The sequence below is a fragment of the Penaeus vannamei genome, chromosome 33 (assembly GCF_042767895.1).
Source record: "Penaeus vannamei isolate JL-2024 chromosome 33, ASM4276789v1, whole genome shotgun sequence".
NCBI lineage: Eukaryota > Metazoa > Arthropoda > Malacostraca > Decapoda > Penaeidae > Penaeus > Penaeus vannamei.
The window spans coordinates 4,718,912-4,733,911 of NC_091581.1; the positions used below are offsets into that span (position 1 = coordinate 4,718,912).

At 50.2% G+C, this 15,000-nt stretch overlaps 1 protein-coding gene across 3 annotated transcripts in view; it reads left to right on the plus strand.

Moving 5' to 3' along the window:
• Positions 1-15,000, plus strand: part of GlcT (ceramide glucosyltransferase) — a 102,576-nt gene that overhangs the window by 20,190 nt on the left and 67,386 nt on the right. For all 3 annotated transcript variants that reach the window (XM_070145169.1, XM_070145170.1, XM_070145168.1), the window contains exon 2: positions 7,636-8,862. In XM_070145169.1, coding sequence (XP_070001270.1) covers positions 8,363-8,862 — 500 coding nt within the window. In that variant the 5' untranslated portion in view covers positions 7,636-8,362. The remainder of the gene's footprint in view (positions 1-7,635; positions 8,863-15,000) is intronic.

A 15,000-nucleotide genomic window follows, 5' to 3' on the forward strand; every position in this document is an offset into this window, starting at 1 on the left:
TATATATATATATATATATATATATATATATATATATATATATATATATATATATAATTTTTTTTATTTTTTATTTTTGAATGGTGCGTGAAACTAATGGATTTTTTTTTCTTTATTGTCCGTCTAAAAGTACCCGACGATAGAAAGGCTACTTTCGAACACCCTGAACTCGAAAGGAAAACCTGAATGAAAACCTTATTTAGACCTTGAATTGAAGGACCGACTCCGATTTTTTTTTTTTTTTTTTCGAGAGCAACTGGTAGGGTCGTTGAGGTCTATGGGGGGGGGGGGTCGTATCAGGTGGCCAGTGCTCCACATAGGAAAAAAAAACAATGATAGTCTGTTGAATTCCTTGGCAGTCCTGAGGCACTTGCTATGGAAAGAGGGAGGAGTCTGGCGAGGAATTTTAATGAGGGGATGAGGGAGACTGGAGGCTCATTGAGGGGAAGGAAATGGCCGCGGGGGGGGGGGGAATGATGGCGATGACCAGGGGGGGGAAGTCTGTGGTTCTTTCCCCCCACCCCTTCTTTTGTTTCTCCTCTTCTCTTATCTCTTCTCCCCACTTCTCTTTTCCTTTGTTGTTTTGTTAGGCCTACTCTTCCTACTCTTCTTCTTTCGCTGTCATCTCCGCTCCTTCTTCATCTTCCTCTCCTCCTCCTCCTCCTCCTCCTCTCACTCTTTCTCTCTTTCTGTCGTTTTCATTTCCTTCTCCCCTCCTCCCATTCTCGCTTTCATTTCCCTCACCCCCTCCTCCCTTTCTTTTCTTCCAATTTAACCCCCTTTCCTCAGTCCCTTCCTACTTACTCCCCTTGCCCCTTCCCCGTCTCTCTTCTCCTTCACCCCCCTCTTCTCCTTCACCCCCTCTTCTCCTTCACTTCCCTTTCTCCTTCCACTTCCCTCCTTTAGCTCCCCCCTTCTTCACTTCCTTCACCCCCTCTTCTCCTTCACCCCCTCTTCTCCTTCCCCCCTTCCTTCCTTCACCTCCTCTCCTGTAGCTCACTCCCTTCTTCACTTCCTTCACCCCCTCTTCTCCTTCACCCCCCTCTTCTTCACCTCCCTCCTTTAGCTCCTCCCTTCTTCACCTCCTTCACCCCCTCTTCTTTCACCCCCCTCTTCTCCTTCCTCCCTCCTTAGCTCCCTCCCTTCTTCACCTCCTTCACCCCCTTTCTTCTCCTTCACTCCTCCTTTAGCTCCCTCCCTTCTTCACTTCCTTCACCCTCTTCTCCTTCACCTCCCTCCCTCTTCTCCTTCCTCCCTCCTTTAGCTCCCTCCCTTCTTCACCTCCTTCACCCCCTTCTCTTCTCCTTCAGCCTCTTCTCCTTCACCCCCTCTTCTCCTTCACCTCCCTCCTGTAGCTCCCCCCTTCTTCACTTCCTTCACCCCCTCTCTTCAGCCCCCCTCTTCTCCTTCCCTCCTTCAGCTCCCTCCTTCTTCACCTCCTTCACCCTCCTCTCTTCTCCTTCACCCCCTCTTCTCCTTCACCCCTCTTCTTTCACCCCCCTCTTCTCCTTCACCTCCTTCCTTTAGCTCCCTCCCTTCTTCACCTCCTTCACCCCTCCCTCTTCTCCAGTTCCCTTCCTTTAGCTCCCTCCCTTCTTCACCTCCTTCACCCCCTTTCTTCTCCTTCACCTCCCACCCTCTTCTCCTTCACCTCCCTCCTTTAGCTCCCTCCCTTCTTCACCTCCTTCACCTCCTCTTCCCCTTCACCTCCCTCCTGTAACTCCCTCCCTTCTTCCTCCTTCACCCCCTTTCTTCTCTCCACCCCCTCCTCTTCTCCTTCACCTCCCACCCTCTTCTCCTTCACCTCCTCCTTAGCTCCCTCCTTCTTCACCTCCTTCATCTCCCTCTTCCCCTTCACCTCCTCCTGTAACTCCCTCCTTCTTCACTCCTTCACCCCCTCTTCTCTTCACCTCCTCTTTTTTCACTTCCCTCCTTTAGCTCCTCCCTTTTCACTTCCCCCTTTCTTCTCCTTCACCCCCCTCTTTTCACTTCACTCCTTTAGCTCCTCCCTTCTTCACCACCTTCACCTCCTCTCTTCCCCTTCACCCCCTTTCTTCTTCACCTCCCTCCTTCTTTACCTCACTTTCTTCTCCTCCTTTCACTTTCTTCTCCCCTTCACCTCCTTCCTTTAGCTCTCCCTTCTTCACCTCCTTCACCCCCTCTTCTCCTTCACCTCCCTCCCTTCCTGCCTTTAATGTCACTCACTCTAATTCAAATGTTAGTCGTGCGAATTATCACCTGACATCGATTCATTCATTCTACATATTTACTCCTGTCTTCGGCGACTTCGTGTTGTTATATCATTTATCATCGGCCTTTCTCCCTCTTCCCCTTTCGTTTGCTCCCCCCTCCCCCCTACCCCCAGCCAAGAGCGGAGACGTAGAACCTGCATGACCTACATTTTGGTTCTTCTGCCCCCCTTCCCTCCCTTCCCCCCGCTTCTCCCCCTTCGTCCCCTCCCCCCCCCCTCCTCCTCCCCCTGTTTGCTGTGGCATAATAAATGTGATTGTTATTATTCATGATTGTTGAGGCATGCGAAGGTAGGGGACGGGAGGAGTGGGGGTGGGAGGGGGAGTGGGGGAGGTACCTTCTCCCCCCTCTATACACGCACAACACACACGCATGCATCACACAACACGCAAACACCACATCACATCGCACCATACCGCACGGCACCGCACCCCACCACACCACATACACACACGCCACATCCTACCACATAACACACATGCACTCGCCACACCACACCACGGTATCCCACGCTACACCACACCACATACACACAGTCACATCCTACCACACAACACACATGCACTCGCCACACCACACCACACCACGCCACATCCTACCACACAACACACATGCACTCGCCATACCACGCCACGCTACGCCCGCTACAACACACCACGCCACGCTACACCACACCACGCTACGCCCGCTACAACACTCAACACGCAACACGCAGCGCACATGCACTCGCCACACCACACCACGGTATACCACGCTACACCACACCACATACACACAGTCACATCCTACCACATAACACACACAGTCACATCCTACCACATAACACACGCAGTCACATCCTACCACATAACACATGCACTCGCCACACCACACCACACCACGGTATACCACGCTACACCACACCACACCACACCACGCTACGCCCGCTACAACACGCAACACGCAGCGCACGGCAAATAGGATACGAATCGCTACCTAATTCGATCGCATACCAGTGGGAAGCTTACACGTTGACTCATGTAGCTATGGCTTGTTAGATCAGCCGCTCCGTTGGCGTGTCTCGCGCTTCGAGAACTGGCGTAGCGGTGTGAGAGTTCCCGGAAGCAGCGTGATTTTTTTAATTTTTTATTTGTTATTATTATTATGGATGTTTAGCCCTCCCGGAAGCAGCGTGATTTTTTTAATTTTTTATTTGTTATTATTATTATGGATGTTTACCCCTCCCGGAAGCAGCGTTTTTTTAATTTTTTATTTGTTGTTATTATTATTATGGATGTTTAGCCCTCCCGGAAGCAGCGTGATTTTTTATTATTATTATTATTATTATTATTATTATGGATGTTTACCCCTCCCGGAAGCAGCGTGATTTTTTTATTATTTTTTTTTTTTTGCGTCGTCGGAGGAATTCGTTTGCGTCGACGTAAGATATTTGTGCCAAAGAAAAAGAGGAAAAGCACACGGAGGGAAATGGAGGATTTTTTTTTTATTATCTTAGAAATTTTATTTATTAAATTTTATAATAGATTTTTTAAAATTAAGTATCCGGGGTCCTTCGTCGGCCGTGATTTGACCCGAGTGCCCCAACAGGTCGTTTGGGCACGTGTCTGAGTAAGAGATCTTTGCGAAGCTAATGAGACGGGAGGCGCCTCTAACTAGCGACATCTTACTCATCTCGTCATCTGCTCGGAAGGGAACCCAGGTAGGCGACAGGTGTCCTTCAGGAGAACAAAGCAAGGGGAGAAGGTGACGCGGAGGTGAACTGGCAGTCGACCCCCGTGGCCTTTCGCGTCTACCGGGGGTTCGTAATCTGGGGGGTGGGGTTTTCTTCCCCCGAATTTGCCCTTGTTGTGGTTGGGCGTTCGGAGAGTACCACGTGACTTGGCGCCGCGGAATGTTGCGTCACTCTTCATATGCAGGAGCAACACGTGCGCGAGTCGAGCCTTTTAACCTCTTTAACTTCATGCAGGTGCGAGCGCCGGCGAAGGAGCGGGGATTGGGGGTTGGGGGGGAGGAGAGGGTAGGGTAGGAGGGGGTTGGGTAGGGGTATGGGGTAGGGTGGGGGGGAGGAAGGGGTTGCGGATAAAGGCCGAATATGACAAGCGAATTACTTTTGTGAGGACGAAATACATTCCTGATGATTGGGAGACGCTAATCTTGTTTTTTTTCTTTCACCGCACCTCCTGTATCTTCGACTGGAATTCGTGGAACCGAAGATGTGAAAGCAAAACCGCGCATGGCTGTTTCGCCTTCTTCTTTTTCTTTTTTTTCTTTTCTCCTTATTTCTCGGTCCCCATTGTCACCAGTATGATCCAGATCGGCCACAGGCACAATCCAGTCTGCGCTCCGGCGTGTCAGGCGAATATCGCACCCGAGGTCGGTCCGGTGGCGCGCGCTCAGCACTTGACTACCTTCCGGGCTTCCAAGCGGACAAGTAAGTCTCGCGCCGCTGCTGCTCCGTCGCTTGGCACTTGGCACTCTCGTGTCCCTCCGTGCCACTCCTCCCCGGAACTCTCTTTTTTTTTCTATGTCCGATTTGAACAGATAAGAAAGGAGACTTGCTTTGGATGGCTCGCGATGTGGTTGGGTTGTGTGCAAGTCCATGTCGTCTGGTCTTCAAAGTCCGATGAAATTGTTTTTTTTCTTCGATTTGAGGCAATTTAAGCAATTTGTTCTTTTCTGAAGGTTATTGCCGATGGTTCGCTGTAGTGGCTGGTGTTATTGTTATTGACAAAGAAGAAAACGGATGTACTTTTGCATTCTGCATGACATCCAGTCATGTGTGCGTGCGTAGGTGCATGTGAAATGATGTAATGCAGTATGATTTTGCGTTACTGAGTAATTGCAGGACACACGACCCACAGTACCCAACATTTTCAGAAAACATTGAAGTCCTGAGAAAACAAAAAATACCCCCCCCCCAAAAAAAAAAGTAAATAAATAAAAAATAAAAAATAGAAATTAATAAATAAATATCCTTTGTCTGAGATTTAAGCAAAAAAAGTCAAAATGTGTAGTACAAAGCCTCCAGACAATGAAGAGGCGTCGATTAGGCTGTAGTAAATGACTTTGTTTATGAAGGAACGTCTACCGCAAAGTGATGATGTTTGGGGGGGGGGAGAATGCGTCTTGGGGAAAGGGTAGATGGGAAGGTGGTAATGATTTTGAGAAAGAGAAAGAGGGAGAGAGTGTGAGTGAGGAGGGAGAGGAGGGGAAGGAGGGATGGGTCCTCTTAAATGTGACGACGAACAACTGCCAAATTATTAAGGAGAGTGAATGTCACCGCTGTGTGTATCTCTTTTCTCTATTTCTCTCTCTCTCTCTCTCTTTCTGTCTCTTTTTCTCTTTCTGTCTCTCTCTTTTTCTCTTTCTCTCTTTTTCTCTTTTTCTCTTTTTCTCTATCTCTTTTTCTCTTTCACTCTCTTTTTCTCTTTCTCTCTTTTTCTCTTTCTCTCTTTTTCTCTTTCTCTCTTTTTCTCTTTCTCTCTTTTTCTCTTTCTCTCTTTTTCTCTGTCTCTCTTTTTCTCTGTCTCTCTCTTTTTCTCTATCTCTCTCTTTCTCTCTATCTCTCTCTTTCTCTCTTTCTCTTCTCTTTTTCTCTCTCTCTTTCTCTTTCTCTTTCTCTCTTTCTCTTTCTCTCTCTCTCTCTCTCTCTCTCTCTCTCTCTCTCTCTCTCTCTCTCTCTCTCTCTCTCTCTCTCTCTCTCTCTCTCTCTCTCTCTCTCTCTCTCTCTCTTTCTCTTTTTATCTCTTTCTCTCTCCATCTATCTATCTATCTAAATATCTTTTTATCCCTTCCTGACATGTTTTTTTTTTCTTAGTTTCCTTCTTCCCTTCCCCCGTCGCTGTTACTCATACATATACATGAACATATGTGTAGTAGGGTTATGTATATAAACAAAATATAGATAGATTGGAAGTTGTATGAATAAACTTGCCAGTGAGTTTATCTGTCTACCTATCTATCTATCTATCTCTATCCGTCTATCTATCAATGTGATTATCTTTGTCTATCAATCTGTGTAATGAATCTATCAGTCTCTCTATTTATCTATCTATATCTGTCTATATATCTTATCTATCTGTAATTGATCAATAAGTCTATCTATCTTTCTATCTATCTAGCTGTGTAATTTATCTAGCTGTGTAGTTTATCTTCCTATCTATCTATCTATCTCTGTAATTTGTGTATATGTATTTATCAATATTATTTATTTATCTATCTATCTATCTATTTGTCTATCTATCAGCATTACCCATCTATCTATGTATCAATCTATCTATCTATTAGTGTTATATATCTATTTATCTATCTATCTATCTTTCTATCTATCTCTCAGTATTATTCTCTATCTATCTATCTATCTATCTTTCTATATCTCTCAGTATTATTCTCTATCTATCTATCTATTATCTCTCAGTATTATTCTCTCTCTCTATCTATCTATCTACCTATTTGTCTATCTGTCTGTATGATGTATAGCGTAGGAGGAGAGATGGAAGGAGCGCCGCCCGCGTCTCTCGGGTCGGATCTGGGCGTCCCGAGGGAGTAATTTCCGGACTGTCACGGAGGGAGCGTCTGCGGGCGGGTGATGGGGCGTCATGTCAGGCAGGCAGGCAGGCAGGCAGGGAGGAGAGGGAAGGGGGGAGGGAGGGAGGGAGGGAGGGAGGAGGGAGGGGAGGAGGGAAGTGGGAAGGGGAGGGAAGGGGGAGAAGGTAGAGGTGGGAGGGAGGGGGAAGGGGAGGAGGGGGAGTGAAAGGATGGGGGGAGGAGGTGGGAGGGAGGGAGGAAGGAGAGGTAGAAGGAGGGAGAGGAGGAGGGAAAGAGGAGGAGAGGGTGAGAAGGTGGAGGGGGAGGGAAAGGGGAGTAGAGGAGGAGGAGGGGAGAGAGCGAGAGTAGGAGGAGGGGGAGAGGAAAGGGAGGGAGAGTAGGAGGGAGGAGGGAGGGAAAGGGAAAGGGAGGAGGGGGAGGGAAAGGGGGAGGGAGGAGGAGGAGGAGAAGGAGAAGGGGGAGAGGGAAAGGGTGGGGGAGGAGGGGAGGGAATGAGGGGGAGGAGGAGGAGAGGAAGGGGTAGTAGTAGTAGTAGTATTTGGAAGAACTGCTCTCTTTCTTTCTTTCTTTTTTTTCTCTCTCCCTCTCCTCCCCCCCCTCCTCTCCCTTTTTCTCTCTCTCTCTCTCTCTCTCTCTCTCTCTCTCTCTCTCTCTCTCTCTCTCTCTCTCTCTCTCTCTCTCTCTCTCTCTTCTCTCTCTCATTCTCTCCCCCTTTTTCTCCCTCTCTCTCCCCCCCCCTCTCTCTCTTCCTAAATCCCACTTCTATTATTATTTTATCCATCGCAGTTGCTGTGTGCCGTGTTTTTTAACCCACGTGTTCTTCTCTCGACCCCCCAGGTGCACGAAAGAGGGCGGCCGCCACATCCCGAGCCTGCCCGTCTGACCCTACGTACATCACTTCGGCCTCTCCTGCACGCCGAAACGTCGACAGCACTGCAAGCAACAACCGATAGACTGTGCGTGGAGTTGATGATGCAATAGATATCTTTTTTTTTCGATTTTATATATATATCGTCCGTGTTTTTTTTTTATTTTTTTTGTTTTTTTTTCATTGCTCATGTTTCTTTCCCCTCGTTGAAGAAACCTCTTATTTGGCCGTCACTTTTTTTTTTTCTTTTTGGGTGGGGGAAAGGTATTTAAGTGAGCAGGACCCTTGTGAAAAGCTTGTTTTTTAAGTAAGAAAAAACTGTGCGTTTCTGGACTTCCTTCAAATCGACTGTGAATCAAGGGAGAGAACGAGAGAGAGAGAAAGAGACTGGACTTGCCCGGACCGCGAGTGAGAGAGAACTGTCGGAGGACCGTGTGAGAGTGACCTCCAGCGGGACGACGCCAGCGGGAGTAACTACCCGAATACGGTGTAATCGTGGTTGTATATATATATATATATTTATTGCCGAATCGAGCGCCGGGAAGTGTGCGTGCGTGCGTGCGTGCGTGCGTGCGTCCGTGGGTCATTCCGGGCGGTTTCGATTGCCGGAAGTGAGGTGCCGCGGGTGTGGATTTCCTTGGCGTCGCTGCTCCCCGTCGGTGACCCCGCCCGCGCCTTCGCCCGCGAGCCAGTTCGATGTTGAGCCCGGCACGGCGGGTGGGCGCATGGATATCGGAAAAGGACTGGGCGTGGGCCTTCAGTAGCACTGCTTATCGGTCGTGGGCGTGGAACGTGGGCGTCCTGCTCCTAGTCTCCTCCGCCGCCCACCACAACTTTCCTACCACCAGCTCCTCGGTCGTCAGTCCCTCTTCCCCCTCGTCCCCCTCCCCTTCCCTCTCACACCCCTCTTCCTTCTCCCCCGCCCACCCTCCGCCCCCGCCCTTCCTTCCCGCCACGCCCGCAAGTGCCACATCCTCTTACGACTCCCAAGGACCGCAGCTGAGTCGCATCAGGAACAGCAGCGGCGGCGGCGGCGGCGGCGGCGGCATCGGTAGCCAGAACAGCATCTTCAGCAGCATCGGGAGCAGCGGTAGCACCATGCTGGATACTCAGCTGCTCAAGGTGCTCTTCGCCATCTTCATCCTCGTGTTCTGGACGGTGTTCTGGGTCATACACGTCATCAGCATCATTTACGGGTGAGTGTGTGTGTGTGTGTTTTTTTTCCCCCACGGGCGCCACACCTGCCCCGGCGAGTCACACCTGTACGCGCGTTGACTCACTGGGAAGCAGATGTGCCAGGCCGTGTCGCATTTAGCTTAAGAAATATATACATGTATGTATATGTGGATGTATTTATTTTTGTGTTCTGTATCATGTATTATATGTAATATATTCTATATACTCTGTACTGTATGTTGTATCTTTCACTCACTCACCCACTCACACAGACGCGCACGTTCGCCCACTCGCTCGCTCACTCACTCACTCACTCACACACAGACACAGACACACACACACACACACACACACACACACACACACACACACACACACACACACACACACACACACACACACACACACACACACACACACACACTCTCACACACTCTCACACACACACACACACACACACACACACACACACACACACACACACACACACACACACACACACACACACACACATACACACACACACACACAATCTTTTACGTAGGCGCTCTTTAAATAGGCAAGATCATGGTTCCTCGCCAACCTTCTCCCATGGCGTCTGGTCCCAAACGGCCTTGTCACGGAGAGTAGAGCCCATCCTGTTTTGTTTGTTTGTTTGTTTGTTTGTTTTTGCGCGCCTCCTGCCGTACTCTGCCAGCGCCTGCTACATGTTTCCCCCTGCCTTACCTGTCTAAGTCCCCCGCCCCCTAAGTCCCCAGTCTCCCTTCCCCTGTGTATGTCCCTTGTCTCCCTGTCCCTCTGTCTAAGTCCCCCATTCCCCTGTCTAAGTCCCCCCTCCCCTGTCTAAGACCCTCTCTGTCCTCCTGTCTAAGCCCCCCGTCCCCCTGTCTAAGTCCCCCTCCCCCTGTCTAAGTCCCCCGTCCCCCTGTCTAAGTCCAAGTCCCCCTGTCTAAGACCCTCTCTGTCCCCCTGTCTAAGACCCTCTCTGTCCCCCTGTCTAAGTCCAAGTCCCCTGCCCTAAGACCCCCTCACCCTGCCTAAGACCCCCTCCCCCTGCCTAAGACCCCCCTCCCCCTGTCTAAGTCCCCCCCTCCCCCTGTATAAGTACCCCCTCCCCCTGTATAAGTCCCCCTCCCCCTGTATAAGTCCCCCCGTCCCCTTGTCTAAGAACCCCCGTCCCCCTGCCTGAGTCCCTCGTCCCCCTGCCTGAGTCCCCCGTCCCCCTGTCTAAGTCCCCCCTCCCCCTGCCTAAGTCCCCCCCCTCCCCCTGCCTAAGTCCCCCTCCCCCTGCCTAAGACCCCCTCCCCCTGCCTAAGACCCCCCTCCCCTGTCTAAGACCCCCGTCCCCCTGTCTAAGACCCCATGTCCCCTGTCTAAGTCCTCTTGTCCCCCTGCCTAAGTCCCCCGTCCCCCTGTCTAAGTCCTCCCTCCCCTGCCTAAGAACCCCCTCCCCCTGTCTAAGTCCCCCTCCCCTGTCTAAGTCCCTTGTCACCCTGCATAAGTCCCTCGTCCCCCTGTCTAAGTCCCCCGTCCCTTTGTCTAAGTCCCCTGTCCCTTTGTCTAAGAACCCCGTCCCCCTGTCTAAGAACCCCGTCCCCCTGTCTAAGTCCCCCTGACCCCCTGTCTAAGTCCCCTGTCCCCCCTGTCTAAATCCCCCTCCCCTGTCTAAGCCCCCCGTCCCCCTGCCTAAGTCCCCCGTCCCCCTGCCTGAGTCCCACGTCCCCCTGTCTAAGTCCCTCCTCCCCTAAGTCCCCCCCTCCCCCTGCCTAAGTCCCCCCTCCCCCTGCCTAAGTCCCCCCTCCCCCTGTCTAAGTCCCTGTCCACGAATGACAGAAGGAACAAGGCGCGAATCATGCCTTTCCGGGGTTGCCTAGCTAGAGATTCGAAGCCTAAGAAGAATGTCAATAACTTAATAACGGGCAATAAACATCATTGGCGATTTATCATGCTGGCAATATACAAAGAATGTGGCCAAATTGCCGTCGAGAAATATGATCGGCCTGAAATGAAATGCCTGTGGCCTTGAAATTAATATATATATTTTTTTCTTCGACGCCCCTATGCCGCCTCTCAATTTACTATGGCGCTTTCTCTCTCTCTCTCTCTCTCTTTTCTCTCTCTCTCTCTCTCTCTCTCTCTCTCTCTCTCTCTCTCTCTCTCTCTCTCTCTCTCTCTCTCTCTCTCTCTCTTCTTTCTCTTTCTCTTTCTCTTTCTCTTTCTCTTTCTCTTTCTCTTTCTCTTTCTCTTTCTCTCTCTCTCTCTCTCTCTCTCTCTCTCTCTCTCTCTCTCTCTCTCTCTCTCTCTCTCTCACTCTCTCTCTCTCTCACCCTCTCTCTCTCTCTCTCTCTCTCTCTCTCTCTCTCGTTCTCTCTCTCGTTCTCTCTCTCGTTCTCTCTCTCTTTCTCTCCCTCTCTTCCCCCTCTCTCTCTCCATCCACTTCCCCTCCCTCTCTCCCTCTCCATCACTTCCCTCCCCCTCTCCATCACTTCCCTCCCCTCTCCTCCTCCTTCTCTCCCTCTCTACTGGCTCTCTCTCTCTCTCGTCCTACTCGCACTATCGATGTCTGCTGGTAATTTGCACCGCTAGTCTTCCTGTTGTCTGCCTGCTGTCTGCCTCCCAGCTCTGCCCTGCTCAGTTTACCCCCCTTAGGACACGCCCCTCCCCCCACCCCCCATTTAAGGCCAGACGCTAGCCCCTAGGCACGTCTACTTCATTACCTTCGTAGATCATTTTCCTCACTTCCCCCCCCCCCCCTCGCCGCCCAAGATAATGAAGGCGATGATGATAAAGCGGTAGACGAGGGCAGATAAGGTCGCCAGCCATATCGTAGAGCGAGCGATGACGTTCCAGCCTTGTTTGATTAGCTAATTGGCTTTTGGCAGGGGGGGAGGGGGGAGGGGGGAGGAGGAGGCATATTTTAAGCCGCAATTATGTTGAATGAGAATAAATGAGATCAGGTCCTGACGTGACCTTTGAGCGTCTAGGGCAGGATCGCGAAGGTTGGGGAGGTGGGTGGGTAGGGGAGGGGGGGGGAGAGAGAGGGTAGGGGGAAGGGTAAGATGGGACAGGTGGTAGGTTGCGTAATGGTTGCCGAACGGTCGTTGAAGGTAGTTTGGTGCTGGTCTGTTATGTCTTTCTCACACACGCACACGCACGCGCACGCACACACACACGCACGCGCACGCACACACACACGCACACGCACGCACGCATACACACACGCACTCTCTCTCTCTTTCTCTCTCTCTCTCTCTCTCTCTCTCTCTCTCTCTCTCTCTCTCTCTCTCTCTCTCTCTCTCTCTCTCTCTCTCTCTCTCTCTCTCTCTCTCTCTCTCTTTCTCATTCTATCATTCTCTCTCTCTCTCTCTTCTGGAATACCTACAGGTGAGCGTCTTTTGTGGGTGTAAGAAGGATGTTTTTTTTTCGTCTTTGCCAACCTGTGCGTGCGTGAGTGTGCTTGCTTGCCTGCTTGTCTGCGTGTGCGTGTGCGTGGAGGCAGCGGGGAGTGAAACAGGTGTGCGATCATTGAGCCTGGTGGGTGTTGCGTCTATTAAGTCAGCGCCCGGGACGGTATCATCATCTTGGGCGAAGTTGAAGTGTGTTTTTTTTGGGGTGGGGGGTGGGGGGGAGAGGGAGGGGGGGAGGGATTGGCGCGTGTCTCTGTTTGTTTGTGTCTGTGTACTGACGTATTTTTTTGGTATCGTTATTATTGAATGTATGTTTTTTTTTCTATACGCGTGTGTGTGGGCGTGTTTAAGTGTACCCTTGTTTGTTTGTTTTTCTTTTTTTCTCTTTTAGTTCCACATGGTTTGAAAATTCCCTTTAAAAGCGATATATATATCTATATCTATCTATCTATATATATATATACATACATATATATATATATATATATATATATATATATATATATATATATATATATATATATATGGGAAAACCGTACTATTGATGTAATACGAATTGACTCGGCTGGAGGGAAGACGTCACGCGGGGACAAACTTTTGTTACCTGACGCGTCACCATGGAAACCAGGTAATGATAGCGGCACGGCGGGGGTGGGACGAGGGTCAGATGGCCTCAGGGTTGAATGTAATTTTGGGGGAGTGTGAGGGGAGGGGGGTGGGGAAACCTCCCTCCCTCCCTCACCCACCACCGCCAGACACAACCTGGCGTGACTCCCACCCGCATTTTGGGCAAGGCGGGCAGGTGCCAAAACGCGTGTTTGTTATTGACTGGCGGGTCTTTGACGTCACGGTTCTGCCTCGCTTGCCCATCCCCCTTCCCCCTTCCTCACGGCCCCTGCTTCCCCCCCCCCCTCCCCCATGGCCAATAGCCCCCCAGGCAACCTCCTCCGAATTCCCAGCACCTGTGTCAGGACGCATTCCCCCCCTTACCTCACTCCCTTACCCTACCTCCCTTAAACTTCCCCCTGTTTCCTTCTCTCGCCCTCTTTTTCCACCTCCAATCCCCACTACCTCCCCTTCCCCCAGTTCTTCTCTTTCCCCCAGTTCCTCCCATTCCCTCTTTCCTCCCCTTCCCATTCTCTCTCCCCTATCCCTCCCCTTCCCATTCTCTTCCCCAATCCCTCCCCTTCTCATTCTCTCTCCCCCAATCCCTCCCCTTCCCATTCTCTCCCCCAATCCCTCCCCTTACCTCTGTTCCTCCTCTTCTCCTTCTCCCTCTCCCTCTCCCCCGTCCCCCTGTTCCCTTCTCCCTTCCCCCTGTTCCTCCTCTCCTCCCTGTCCCTCCCTTCTGCCTGTGCCCTTCCCTTCTCTCTCTCCCTCCCCTTCCCCCTCTCCCACCCCTCACCCTTGTCCCGCCCCTGTATCCCCCCTTCCCCCAGTCCCTCCCTGCCGTTACTAGCGGGAATGAACAACAAGAGAGCAGAGAGAAAGAGAGAGAGAGAGAAAGAGAGAGAGAGAGAGAGAGAGAGAGAGAGAGAGAAAGAGAGAGAGAAAGAGAGAGAGAGAGAGAGAGAGAGAGAAATATTATAAGGGTTTGATAGCGGAGAAGGAACTAGGGGAGAGAGAGAAGAATAGGAAGTAGAATGTAGATAAGATAGTACAAGGGAATGTACAGATTAGCAGCGGATATGGTACTTGCTTAGAGCATATACCAGGAAGTGGCGGCGAGGGTAAGGCCTAACTTTAGGAAGTACAGCACAGGATACCGGGGGGGGGGGGGGTGCTGGGGGAGGGGGGGAGGGGGCTTATGATACCAGGATAAACACGATCGGGAGGAGAAGCAATACGCTAAGAAACTGTAGAGAAGGTATTAGGTGAGAGAAATATACCAGGATCCAGTGGGAGAAAAAATATATTGAATAACATCTGAGACGGTGCCGAGTGAGAAACATTTCATGTAAGAGGAAGTGAGGGAGAGGGAGAGGGAGAGGGAGAGGGAGAGAGGAAGGGAGGGAGGAAGGGAGAGAGAGGAAGGAGAGGAGAGAAGGGGAGAGGAAGGGAGAGAGGAGGAGAGAGGGAGGGAGGGAGGAAGGGAGGGAGGAAGGGAGGGAGGAAGGAGGGAGAGAGGGAGAGAGGGAGAGAGGGAGAGAGAGAGAGAGGTGGGGGGGGGTTATATACCAGCAAACAGCCTTTAGTCATTTAGATAAGGAGAGTTCACCAATCAGGAAAGTACAGAGAGAAATATCAGTCAAATGGAGAAGATCCAGCGAAAAACCGCGCGGAAAATACAAGGAAAATGAATCTAGACGAAAAGAGAGAGAAAAAAAACATCATTGTAAATAAAAGAGAAAGAAAAAAAAAGTGACGAAGAAATAAAACGCCGTTTTATTATTTGTGGTATTTACGTTCTCTCGTCGTGTTTTTTTTTTTTTTTTTCTTTTTTTTAGCCTCTAATCGATTGGTGAGTGAAAGGGGGAATGGAAGTGGTTTATAATGGCAAAAAACAGACTAAAAAAAAAACATGGCACTGGAGCGTTTTGTGTAACCTGCGTTCTCTTTATTTATTTTTTTCATATATGTGTGGAAAGTCGTCGTTCTGGTCTCGCAATAACGAAGGGGATTCTGGTTTGGCATACTTGTAATTCTCAATTTTTTTTTGTCGTTTTTATATTGGGTTTTTATATTTTTGTCGCGGAATAGTGAAGATAATGATAACGACATTTTTAATGTCAACTTCAACATTTTTAAGAT